This window comes from Phasianus colchicus, chromosome 1 (genome assembly GCF_987193195.1).
Source record: "Phasianus colchicus chromosome 1, bPhaCol1.hap1.1, whole genome shotgun sequence".
NCBI classification, from domain to species: Eukaryota; Metazoa; Chordata; class Aves; order Galliformes; family Phasianidae; genus Phasianus; species Phasianus colchicus.
In genome coordinates, this window is record NC_143436.1 from 30,816,399 (window position 1) to 30,828,059 (window position 11,661).

The following is an 11,661-nucleotide window of genomic DNA, read 5'->3' on the forward strand; positions in this document are numbered from 1 at the left end:
ACTCATATTTTGTTGTGCTGGGGATAAAAGTTGAGCATAGGAATTAAATGTGATCTAACGTGCAGAAAAATTAGATCTTTCCTTTGACCTATTGGCTTTGTCCTTGCTAACAGAGTTCAGGAGATTGCTGGAGGTCTTTGCTGCCAGGATACATGGCTGACCCGTGCTCAGCTGATCACTGCCGTTTCCACATAGCTGCTGCACTCCAGCCTGGCCTGCTGCAGGGGTGCTTTCTTCCCAGGGGTAGCACTTTGCATTTCTCCTCTTTAACTCTCATAAGGTTCCTATTGGTACATTCTTCCAACATGTCTATGTCCCCCTAAAAGACAGACAGATTTCCCCAGTATTTCCCTTTGTTTCTTTATGTTGGTGTGAACTGCAAACTTGTTGAAGGTGAACTACATGCCCCATTCCAGGTCACTGACAAAGTCACTAAATAGCACAGACCCCCCAGGAGAGACCTCTAGGGTATTCACTCCAACTAGGACATGACCCATTAACCACTATTCTTCTAACCTCCTCCAATTGCTTTTTTGTTTTATCTCATTTGTAAACCCATCTAGAAAACACCTCTAAACTTTGCTACAAGAATAGTCTTGAAACGTCAAGGTAAATTACATTCTTTGTTCTTCCTTTGTCCACAGATGCACTCATTTTATCACAGTTAACATTTTAAATATAAAATAGAAAAGAATATAAAAGTTTTTATTTTTTTTTCCCAGAAGTGGTTCCATTAAAAAGTCTTTGTCACCATAAGACCTTACAGTAATAGGAATAGAGTCTCCTCCCTGTATACAATAAATCAGTGTTTGGTTTTTACTATGAACTCTTTTGCAATTATATTAATTACACACCTCATCTTACTGAGCTTACTTGAATAAGCACTATCTAGAAAGTTATGTACAACGTAGTCCTGGAATCATCAGCATTAATTTAAACTGTAGTATTCAAATGACTGACAGTGTGACAGGTAATCTGTTACTCTTGGTTCAGGACTTCTACCTTTAGCACTTGGTACGAGAATGCAATGAAAACAGAACAAATTCAGTGAATCTCAGTACAGCAGCTTCTTGGCTCCATTCCTGTAGGTTACAACTTGTGACATAATTGCTACTCACTGTCCCTGAATATTTAGTATCAATCAGCTTTTAAAAAGTGACTGTGAAATAAAAGATACGTCTGTTTGCTGCAAACATGTTTCCAGGACATAACTGCAAGCTGGTTTTCTGTGCAAGTGTGAAATTCATGCTTGCAGCCCACAGCTTCTTTAAGTTCTGTTAAACCTCTCTGACACGACACATAGCTTTGCATTTTTTACTCCAGATTTGCATTTAGGGTTTGGAATGTTTCTGGAACTGGGATTCTGGTGGTTTTCTTCCCCAGTCAGTATGAATCTCAATCTATTAATTTTTTCTGTTTCTGATTTGAAATTGTGATTTATTATTGTTATTATTATTATTATTATTTGCATTATACAAAAATATAACCATTGGTATAAAATTCATGCAGTCTTTCATTAACTGAAATCTTAAAAGTCACATTTCATTATTTCTCTGAGACAGACTGTTGCATAGCATGAAGGATCGAGGTCAAATGATATATGAAGAGACACTTTTGACTCATTCAGATGGTTGTCTTCAACTTTGCTTCCTTCTTCACTGCCTTCCAAAAAATAGGAAAGATTCTGAACATTTTTCAAGATGTGTCTGTAGCACCCAGGTATATTCAGCTGCAATGGAGGCACTCGGAATTTGCACATCTGCAGCTCATCCTTAGAAAGTCTTTCACAGTACCACTGCCCAACTTTATTACTTGGATACTTGATACTATGGCCCACCATTGGAAGAACAACCTTCAAAAAAATAAAATAAAATAAAGCTCAGTGATTTCCCTTTAAAAAATATGATTACAATTTTAAATGTGTTGGGGGCCTGAAATAGTTAAAAGGCAGCTACTTTTTCTAAAAACAACTGTGCAAGGCAGGTATCTTGGATGTAATTTAAGGGAAAGACAGAACAAAATAATAAATATGTCATGATTTCTAAAATGAACTAGAAGTACACTAACATGAATCACCTAGTTTGCTGGGAAAGGTACAGCAAAGAAGACATTAAGTTGCATATGTATGACTTCATGATGCTCTGAACGTTCAAAAATTATGTCAGTGACCCTTGAGCATTTTTCCCAGAAATAGACTAAAAAAAATTTTGAAATATTTACATTCAACTCCAAGAAAAGTGCTACCATACTGCAAATGACATTGTACTAACTTCCACTACAAAGTAAGCATTCTTCTCTTCTTGTTAAACTGCACTTTTCAGAGTGCAGTTTAATTCACACCTATTTTCTTCAGTATTCATTCTGGTAGGAAATGAGACTGCACCAGTTAATTTTATCATATTCTTTTAAAAACAAAACTTTTAATCAAATAGAAATCAACAACACAGAATTTTTCATACAGACTTACTTGATGTATAGAGTACTTGTTAGCTGACTCTTCCAGAGCAGTGACAACATGAACCTGACAACACATGTAAAGAGATGTTAAGAAAAACAAACTTTCTTGAAATAAAACAGAGATTATTATAGGAATCACAGACTGAACTCCTAAAATTTTAAAGGATTTTGATGTTATTTGACTACTGTAAAGGCAAATAATCTATTTCAATCTAAAAATATTACAGATGCTTAATATAAAGTGAGCTACAGTCTTGTGTTAACATCATCAAAAGAAAAAAAATGAATTGGAACGTATTACATTAAATAGGAATATACATTAAACTCAGTAACTTAGTACAATGCTTGGCAGCTCCGTTTTTCATACTTAGTTTATTAACATCTTTTCCCAAAAACATTATTGAAGAAAAATCACAATGGAAACAGTTACCCTTTTCAGGGACCGGAAATTGTTCAGTAACCTTTGAAGTACTCTTGCTTAGTATCTATAAGAATTTCCACTCAAGAAAGGAGATACATTTTACCTAAGCACAACTCCATTCATTTTCCAGTAAAACACTGCAAAATTCTATGCTTTACCTTATGATTAGGAGAAAGTTAAATGCCTCCACAGAAAGAATGGTAAGGTCTAACCTTGAGAACAACACTCAGATCTACACTGACTGATAACAGTAGCAACAGGATGAGGGAAAATGGTTTTAAACTGGAAAAGAGCAGATACAGACTAGATATTAGGAAGACATTCTTCACTGTTAGGGTGGTGAGACCCTGAGACAGACTGACCAGAGAAGTTGTTAATGCACCCTCTGTGGAAGCATACAAGGCCAGGCTGGGTGGGGCTTTGAGCAACCTGGTCTCAAGGGAGGTGTCCCTGCCTATAGCATGGGGTTGGAACTAGGTGATCTTAATGGGCTCTTACAACCCAAACCATTCTATGATTCTAGGAACATAGGTTCAGCCTGAAGGTTTTCCCCAGCAAGGTCCTAAGAAGAGCATCAGACACCATGCAGGCTAAGTTCTTACATCAACTTTGCCATTCTGTTTCTCCTCCTCCGTTGAATAAAACAAATGGTCAAAATAGACAAGAGCTATTAAAATACATCTAGAACATATATCTACTGGTGGTAATTCAAATTGAAATGCTCACTTTTTTCACCTTTGTCTCTAAGTATTTAAATGAACAAATCAAAATGAAAGCACTCGATTACTGTCTGACACCTTAATGTATTCAAGTAATTGAATACAGAAATATTAAGCAAATTTTTCTTTACAAGAACTACTTTGTAAAAACTCACCTTGTCATTCAGGGAAAGGCTTTCATCATTTTCTTCTGAGAAGACCAGATCACCCTCAACAACTTTGGAACCATAAGTCTTCAGCCTGTATGATGTTGCTTCATTCCATATTTGACTGCAATAAGCATGGATGTAGAATATGCGCATTGAATGAGGAATACTGAGCCATCCTTTAGTACAGCCTTCTTGATTTACACCGTAGCGATGTAAGGCACGTAACAGCATCTTCTCTCTCACTTTAAATTCTGGCAGCATTGTGAGTGTCCCCTTTGCATCTTCTGAGATAAACAAAAATAACCACATAAGTTATCATTGATTTTTCTAATACTTCCTGTCAGGAAAAGAAAAACACATTAAACAGATTAAATAGGTCAGAAGAAAAATGATGATAACCTCTTTATTTTCAGGTCTGAGCCTTAACCACAATGAAATTAAATTTAATCCTATTTGTACTATATTATGCAAAACATAAAAATTTAAACATTTACATATTTTTCCTACTTAATTTTTCTTCTAGAGAGTGATTATCTGAAGGAGCCATTGCACAGCCTTTTGCTTCTACAAAAAGGCACGCTGCTGTTTTCAGAGTCTGCACCGATGTCTTTCAATACACCATATAGCAATGTAAGGCACAGAATAATCATCTCATCTGTGCAAAGTATCTGTGCAAAGTATCTGTGCCTCTTCAAGCTATACACTATAGCTGTTCTACCAATGTACAAGGATACGCAGGCTAACTTGAAGAAGATTTCAAAAGATCAAGCATCTGAAGTCAAGAGCAACTCAAAATTTCTAGTTTTGGAGGGAAAGTTAATTTGAATGATGACAACAATGAATATGACAAAGAGCATTTTACTTAGCACACTGTGTCTTTGGTATGTTTTGTTGAATTCAGATAAAAAAACAAAAGACTGTGGATCATGGGAAAGCATGGAAGAAGATAAGTAATTAAAAAGACATAAAAGTCAGGCCCAAAGATGCAAAAAACAAGATATAAGATTAATATAGAAAATTCTGAAAATTAGATGCCCACCCATGTTAAGTGCTGAGTGCAAGTTAGGTGCCTCATTCTCCATACTTCCTTTTAAATTAGAGAGGAAAAATTATATTTCAAAAGAAAACAGACTGAAGCAGGCCAAAATTGCTTAAAAAAAAATGACTGCTATATTGGTTTCTGCTCCATCTTGCACTTGAAATACAGTAGTATTCCACTAGATTTGCACATCCAAGGCCTGACTTGGATCTTATTTTCAAAAATTAGATATGAAATTCTAATGAGTTCCTTGGAATAAGCTACAAGTGGTATAGAGGCAGCAAAATAAGAAGTGTCACTCTGTGCAGCAACACTTCATTCTCTCGTGGTACTACAATGAATAGAGTTATAGATAATTTAAGTGGCCTTACCAGTTTGAAGAAAGTATCTTTTGGCATTATTTACAGGGTCATCAGTATCTTCAGGTGTGAAGAATAATTTTACAGCTTTCACCTTTAAAAAACATAATTTACATTTATTGCATTTAAAAATAACCATTTCTCAACAAAACAGACAACAGTGCATACAAATCTGTGCCATAATTCTATACTGAGCTGGAAGATTCCTTCCTCTTCTTTTCCTCCAGCATGTAACACAGACACAGCACTTCCCACAGTCTCACACAGAGAGGCAACAATTGCTTTTATACTGATCTGACACTGCAACTGGGAAAACATTAAGCTAACCCCTGCTACTTGCAACCAGGAGAGAATCAATTTGCTGCCACAAAAATCAACTTGTGACTATCACTATTTATCTGTTTTATTAACATTTTGTTCTTGTCTTCCTCTGCGCTGGACTGTGCAAGCATATATTGGTACATTTTAAATACAAATAGTAGTTTCTGCATGTTTTAAATTCAAAAGTAACTGAGTTAAAACTGGATACTTACATCATTACTCTGCAGGAATTGATACGTGTGTGAACTGCTAATATTAACATGCAAAATGTCAGATTCTCCCTATATTTGCAGGATAAATTTTCCTGATTTCTCAGAATCAAAACAAGATTAGAGGAAGAGGATACTCAAGTATTCATCTGACTTTTAAGAGTTTGATTCTGTTTTAAATCTGAGCCAAACACCATGAAAAGTATATGACTCCTATCTTACAAATGATTACTTAAAGGAGTAAGGTCTCCTTAGCTTACAGGGAATAATTACTCAGAACTAAGATTTTGGGAAGGTAGCCAAGGAATTATGAAAAGGAGAAATCTCTGCTATACAGCGGATAAATTAGCATGGTATTGCAAAAGCAAATCCTTTCATGTGGTCCTATGTAGTATCTTGCCACATTTGTAAGAGTACAGACCTCCAGTGGGTTAAAGAGTTTATAGGTTAGGAAGCAAAAAGGACCCCAGATAAGCACTGTATAAATATAGCTTCATTTTAGTGTTCAACCTTTGTAAGAATGCAACCACTTCCTTGAGAAGAGGCATGGTGACAATCACGTTACAGACAGAAGAATCAATTCCTGAACAGCTTACAGCTACACCTGCTGATTAAAACAGATTTTTCTAACTCAGAAGGAAGGTTTTCATGCTTCTGTTGTCAAAACTGATTTGGCAATTACTTCCAGCACACATATGGGTTCATCTCACAAATGAAATTGCTCACTGGGAAGGTCAGCACTGAGCACCAGATATGGCAACTATAACATGAAATGAACTTGACAGTAAGTATTTAAATCACACAGTGAAAATACCATTTTTTCATTCAGTAGAGCCAATCCTATTTGATCTGTCTGAACATTTTGTCCTTGTCCGAACCGCTGAGGTCCATAATAATTCACAAAACCTTTTGCCTAGAATTAGAAAGAATGAATGTGTTAAAAACATCAAAATATTGGATACTATTAGTGAGTTTGAGCATGCAACACACAAAGTTCTGTATTTATATCCAAAATACACACACTGCTTTTTTTAAATTAGAAATAACAGACAACAAAATCTTAACTCCTGTTTCATTACAATATTTTAGCTGTTAAGTTAGAAACGTCTAAAAAGACAATCAAGACTTATCTTCTCTTCCTTTTTAAAAAAATAGATAAATGAAACAAGGAAATTTCTGTGTAATTATTATAAGCACTACTACAGTTCAAGTCAAAGTAATTGAGCTCTTTCTATGTGCCGAATTATAAAATCTCTACTGAAGCAAACGAAGCATAGCAGATGTAATGAACAGTAGCAGCTGTTGGATATTTTTTCCTTAAAATTCTCATCTTCTTTCTCATGAGATTGTTTGCATGATTATTAACATAGTAAAGAGCAAGAGTAAGCATTTCTGCTAACCAGGATTTTAAATCTCCTGATGAGTGGTAAGTCACATGAGGGCAGCAAAATCACCACCACGTGACCTCTACCCTTTTCTAAAACAAAAAGAATAATTAACAAATATCCATGGGGCAGAAAGTCAATTCAAATTATATAACCTTGTTTTGCATTCCCCTAGGACCAACATGCAATTTTATTTCCATGGAGGATGAAAAATCCTTATTTTGGATCAATACAGATGCCATTTCTGTCATTCATCATCTCATCTGAATAGGTTAACTCTAAGAAAGCAGGACACCAAAGGAATTTCTGTTCATTTTCCCAAACAGCAAAACAAAAAAAGGGAGATGCAGAAGACAGAAGAGCATTAAAGAACCACTTGGTTGTGTGTTCTTTTTTTTCAGTAGTAAAACTAATTTCCAAAATTTTCTACAGTACATATCATTTATTTTGTTTTTGCACACTAGATTGCTTTCATTGAAGTCTTTATTTCAGGATTAATCATCTTAATCTGCATAATAGTTATTGCTTAGAAAGAAAGGTTAAGAAAATTAGTGCCATAGAAAATGCCTAAACTTTTTTCTCTTTCATGATTTTCTTCTATACTTCTCAGTGATTGAAGAATGCCTGATGATGAGATTTTCTTCAGGGTGAGTCTACAGTCAAAATCCACTGAATTTCAAACAATCTTCTTTGTCTTCTAAAGACATTTCAGATGTATTTGTGTCATGGAAATAAACATATTTTTTTTCCCTGAAGCCAACTATGTATTTTGTTCACATGACCAGAAAAGGCAAAAAGTTGACATGTATATTTTTTTAAAAGTGCTGTAAAACACAGCACTTTGGTTGGCCTTAGATCTGTGCCACAATAGCCCATATATCAATACTCATTTACTACCAAACATCCCATTTGTCTTTCTGCACCATGTTAGGGATTGAGATCCATAACATAAAAAGGAATGCACACGTGGTCACCTTTCAGGAGGCAGCTTTGCAAAAATAGCAAAAAAAGTGTCACAAGGAAGGAAATATTGCTATTATTCTGCCATTACAACCCTGCTCTTTATTGCAGCCAAGTGGCTTTTTACCTCAATATTTTCCATTGCTTCAGATATTCTTTCTTTCAGATCTACGGGAGAATCATGACTGTGGTGTCTGAGATCTCTCACAACTATATCAAAGTGATTGCCTTTCAGCTGACCAAGTCTAAGATGCTGGTGTGCTGAATGTATGTTGTGTATTCTCATGCCCTTTTTTTCCAGTTTGCTTTCAATGTCTTTCAACCTGCATAAATAATTGGGAGAAAATATGAGCCACCTGCAATTAAAGCTATACAACTTGTAATAAAATGTCTTCTTTACATTTGCATTAGAATTAAAAAGATTTAATAGAGCTCAAAAGAGATTTAAAACAGAGAAAGTAAAGTCAAATTTAGAGATAGTGTAAAAATTTAGCTGCAGTCCATAAATATCTTCAGACTATTTGCTTCAGTTATGTTTTGTAGCTTGACAGGTATGGGAATTAAGCAATTCACTGAACATTCTCAAGGCACCCAAACTGAATTTTATTCTTTTTATTGAACAAAGAAGTTAGAAGTCCTAGAAATTTGCTTTTCATGAAAAGAGAACAGGAGATGAGAGAAGAAAAAGAGAGTAAGAGAGGAGAAAAAGAAAAAGGAAAAAGCAATGTCTGCCACTCTAGCAGTCTCCAAAACAATTTGCTCGCTCTTGTTAAATAAGTCTTAAAGAAACAAACTCAGAACACCAATTCTCTGAGTATGCTTGCACATGCTTGTAATTGGAAATGCAGCTGACGGCTCAAGTATTTGCCCTTTAAAGTATCCACTCAATCTCTCTGTTCTTATATATAAGAAAGTAATTAAATTGAAGGGAAACTTTCAGCTTACATTTTAAACAACACGTTAACACTGCAGTAAACCATTTTTCCTGATAAACCAGCAGCTTGGAAGCAACCATTTTGCTAATACTCTTGAACAAATGGCCTAGTTTGCAATGGAATTTACTGTTGATAGTTGTTTGAGTTAGTATTGAACCCTGAAAGCATAAATTCTACTTTCTTTTATTTGAAAGTTAAAGTTGAGGAAGAAATAAGTTGTGTTTTTTATACCAGCAATTTTTTTTACTGCAACTGCAGAACTTCAATACTTATTTTTTACCCACCGAGTTGGCAAAAAATGAGAATGTGTTATCAGCAAGATATCCAGAATGTATTTCCTATCCTCATGCATGCTGACATCTTCTTTGCTTAGTCTCATGTTTCTGTGATGCACAATATAATAGAAGTTGATATTCAACACTCAAAATAAGCATCTGTCCAAAGTATAACTGCAGTTATTTACTTTAAAGGTATTTTTGCTTGTTTGTTTTTAATCTCTGTAAGGTGGTTATGTTGTTGCCTGTGAACCACAAGATAAAACTGTTGGTTCTGTATAGGTTTCCTCTCTCTTCCAGATAGTGGGTGAATTTAAATTAAGAAGTGGGTCACGTGATCAAGAATTGGAAGGATAGATAATACTGTATATTCATAGTATGACAAGAAAATTTTTCTTAAATTTCCACTGGGGGACTTCAATGCTACACTCTATATACCCTGAAGCCACAAAACATTAAAGCCATTGCCACTGTGGTCTAAGATGGGAGGAGGGAAAGTCAAAGCATTAGGAACTTTGCAGCAGCTTGCACTCTGCTGGTACTTAACAGCAAATTAGAATAGTCCTACCCTGATTGTCAGTACCTCTCAGGAGTAACCTTCTTCACAACCATCAGTTGGTACGTAATGGCCTTCTTATCTTTGATGCCGGTGTAACTGAAGTCTGAGGGAAGAACTCCAAGTTCAGCAGCCAAGAAGCTGATTGCTTCCAGTGTTTCTAGATTTTCTTTCTGAAGGGTGAAAGCTGAAACAATCATCTCAGAATTATTAGAAATTTGCACTTCTAAATCATACAGGTGCTCTGCCATAGCAGATTGCAGGTTCTTCCTTTCAAACCATAACAGCATGACAATTGCAGAGACAACTCCCACTCCACAGAACTAAAGGAAACAGGACATTTTCAGTATTGAAAGAAAAGAATAAAGGCACAATAAACAAAAGTGAGAACAATAAAAACCCCGATGCTGGCTTTCATAGTACCTGATCAAATGCAATGCAATTCCAGTAACCTGACTTTGTGCTAGCAACACCATTAAGAAATGAGATCATAAATTAAATCTGAACTCGCTAAGCTGCCCACATCTTCTTAAATCCACATACTGGACCACACTGAGCATTCTAAAATGATTCTGATGGTCAGTATTACTGCAGAACACCACAGCACCTCACACTTCCACTAAAAATGTAATGTTTACCTGTATAAACATCTTCTTTTATCTGGAAGCCATCAGCAGACCTCTTTCTGGAGCAACTTTTCCCTCTAAACCTCACCATTATTGACATACTTGGCTTACAATTGACATCTGCCACAGTGAAAGACTTTGTTTCTAAAATTTTCCCAAATTTTTTATTGATGAAGTGGTGAACTATTTTTCTGTGCTCCTTATTTCCATCAGGCTCAAAAGAAAAGGTGGAATTTTCTAGCTTGGCATCTAAAAATTTAAAGAAATCGCTTGTTTCCTTTTCAGTCACTAGCTGACAGAGTTCTCTGTAGTCAGCGTTCCCTTTCACAACCATTTCGTTGTCTTTTGTCACAGTGACCAAGAAGGGGAATCTCTGCCTGATGGCGCCGTGCAAATCGGCCCGATCTCTCTTATCCACCACGGCTCCCAGAGAGAACTCCCCGGCGCCGGCATCACAACCCCTTTCCGAGTCCCACGCTTCCTTCAGATCACAAGCAAATTTAGTAAGCCTTTCGCTCGCGGGCTTTCCCAAAAGGGAATCCAACAGAGCGGCTGCCTCCGGGCCGGATTTCCAGCCCGCAGCACGCCGGCTCCGCTCAGGGTACGTCACGGGGTCACGGCTGGCCGGCACCGCCGCGCCCTCAGCCCCGGCGCTGGCTGTGGCGGAGGCAGCGGGCGGTCGCCCTGCCGGCGGGTTGGGCTGCGGCGGGCTGAGGTCCCGGGGCGGCGCGGGGCGCTGCGGCAGCTCCAGTTCCCGCACCACGAAGTCAGCGGGCGCCTTCTTGATTGTCCCGCGGAAGCCGGTGTGATCGGTCACGTAACTGAGGGAGCGCAGCATGACTCCCCTGCCCGCCGCTGCGAGAGGAGAAAAAATTAATAACAATACTAATAAAAATTAAAAAAAAAAAAAAGAGGGAAAACAGAAAACAGAGGGAAATCATCCCCCTACCGCCGACTGCAGGCAGAGCCGCCCCGGCTCCCAGAGCGGCCGCCAGGGGGCGCCGCTGGTACCGACCCCCCGGCCACCGCTACCTCGTCCAGGAGAGGGGGAACGGCGAACAGTTCCCCCCCCCCCAACCTCGCCTGCCGGCCGTGGCGCGCTGCGGGAGGGCGGGTCCTCCTCGCTGCAGGAAGCGGGAGGCGGTGCGGCGGAGGTTGCGTCACGGCTTCGGAACAGCCTCGGCGGGGAGATCGAGTTCCGGCTACGTAGCCGGGGCTCTGCCCCGTCCGTCGGCGGTTCCTGGTCCCGC

The 11,661-nt window shown here is 37.9% G+C and overlaps 1 protein-coding gene across 2 annotated transcripts; it reads right to left on the bottom strand.

Moving 5' to 3' along the window:
• Positions 1 to 702: 702 nt before the first annotated feature.
• Positions 703 to 11,649, bottom strand: PUS7L (pseudouridine synthase 7 like). 2 transcript variants are annotated; one of them, XM_090137861.1, is made up of 9 exons: positions 11,444 to 11,649; positions 10,424 to 11,266; positions 9,813 to 9,972; positions 8,147 to 8,342; positions 6,489 to 6,587; positions 5,157 to 5,238; positions 3,753 to 4,030; positions 2,468 to 2,521; positions 703 to 1,852 (listed from the first exon to the last, which is right to left on the bottom strand). In XM_090137861.1, the coding sequence occupies exons 2-9, from the start codon at positions 11,247 to 11,249 to the stop codon at positions 1,529 to 1,531; spliced, it is 2,019 nt and encodes a 672-aa protein (XP_089993987.1). In that variant the 5' UTR covers positions 11,250 to 11,266; positions 11,444 to 11,649; the 3' UTR covers positions 703 to 1,528. The 2 variants fall into 2 exon arrangements, with proteins under 2 accessions (XP_089993987.1, XP_031445425.2); XM_031589565.2 differs by having other exon boundaries at positions 11,361 to 11,565.
• Between the last annotated feature and the right edge of the window lie 12 nt (positions 11,650 to 11,661).

Coding starts and splice junctions, on each gene's coding strand:
- PUS7L (XM_090137861.1), bottom strand. CDS start 11,249: ATGCTGCGCTCCCTCAGTTACGTGACCGATCACACCGGCTTCCGCGGG. Junction 8,343..9,812: donor AAGAAGGTTACTCCTGAGAG/GTACTGACAATC, acceptor TTATTTATGCAG/GTTGAAAGACATTGAAAGCA. Junction 4,031..5,156: donor AAGATACTTTCTTCAAACTG/GTAAGGCCACTT, acceptor TGTTTATCTCAG/AAGATGCAAAGGGGACACTC.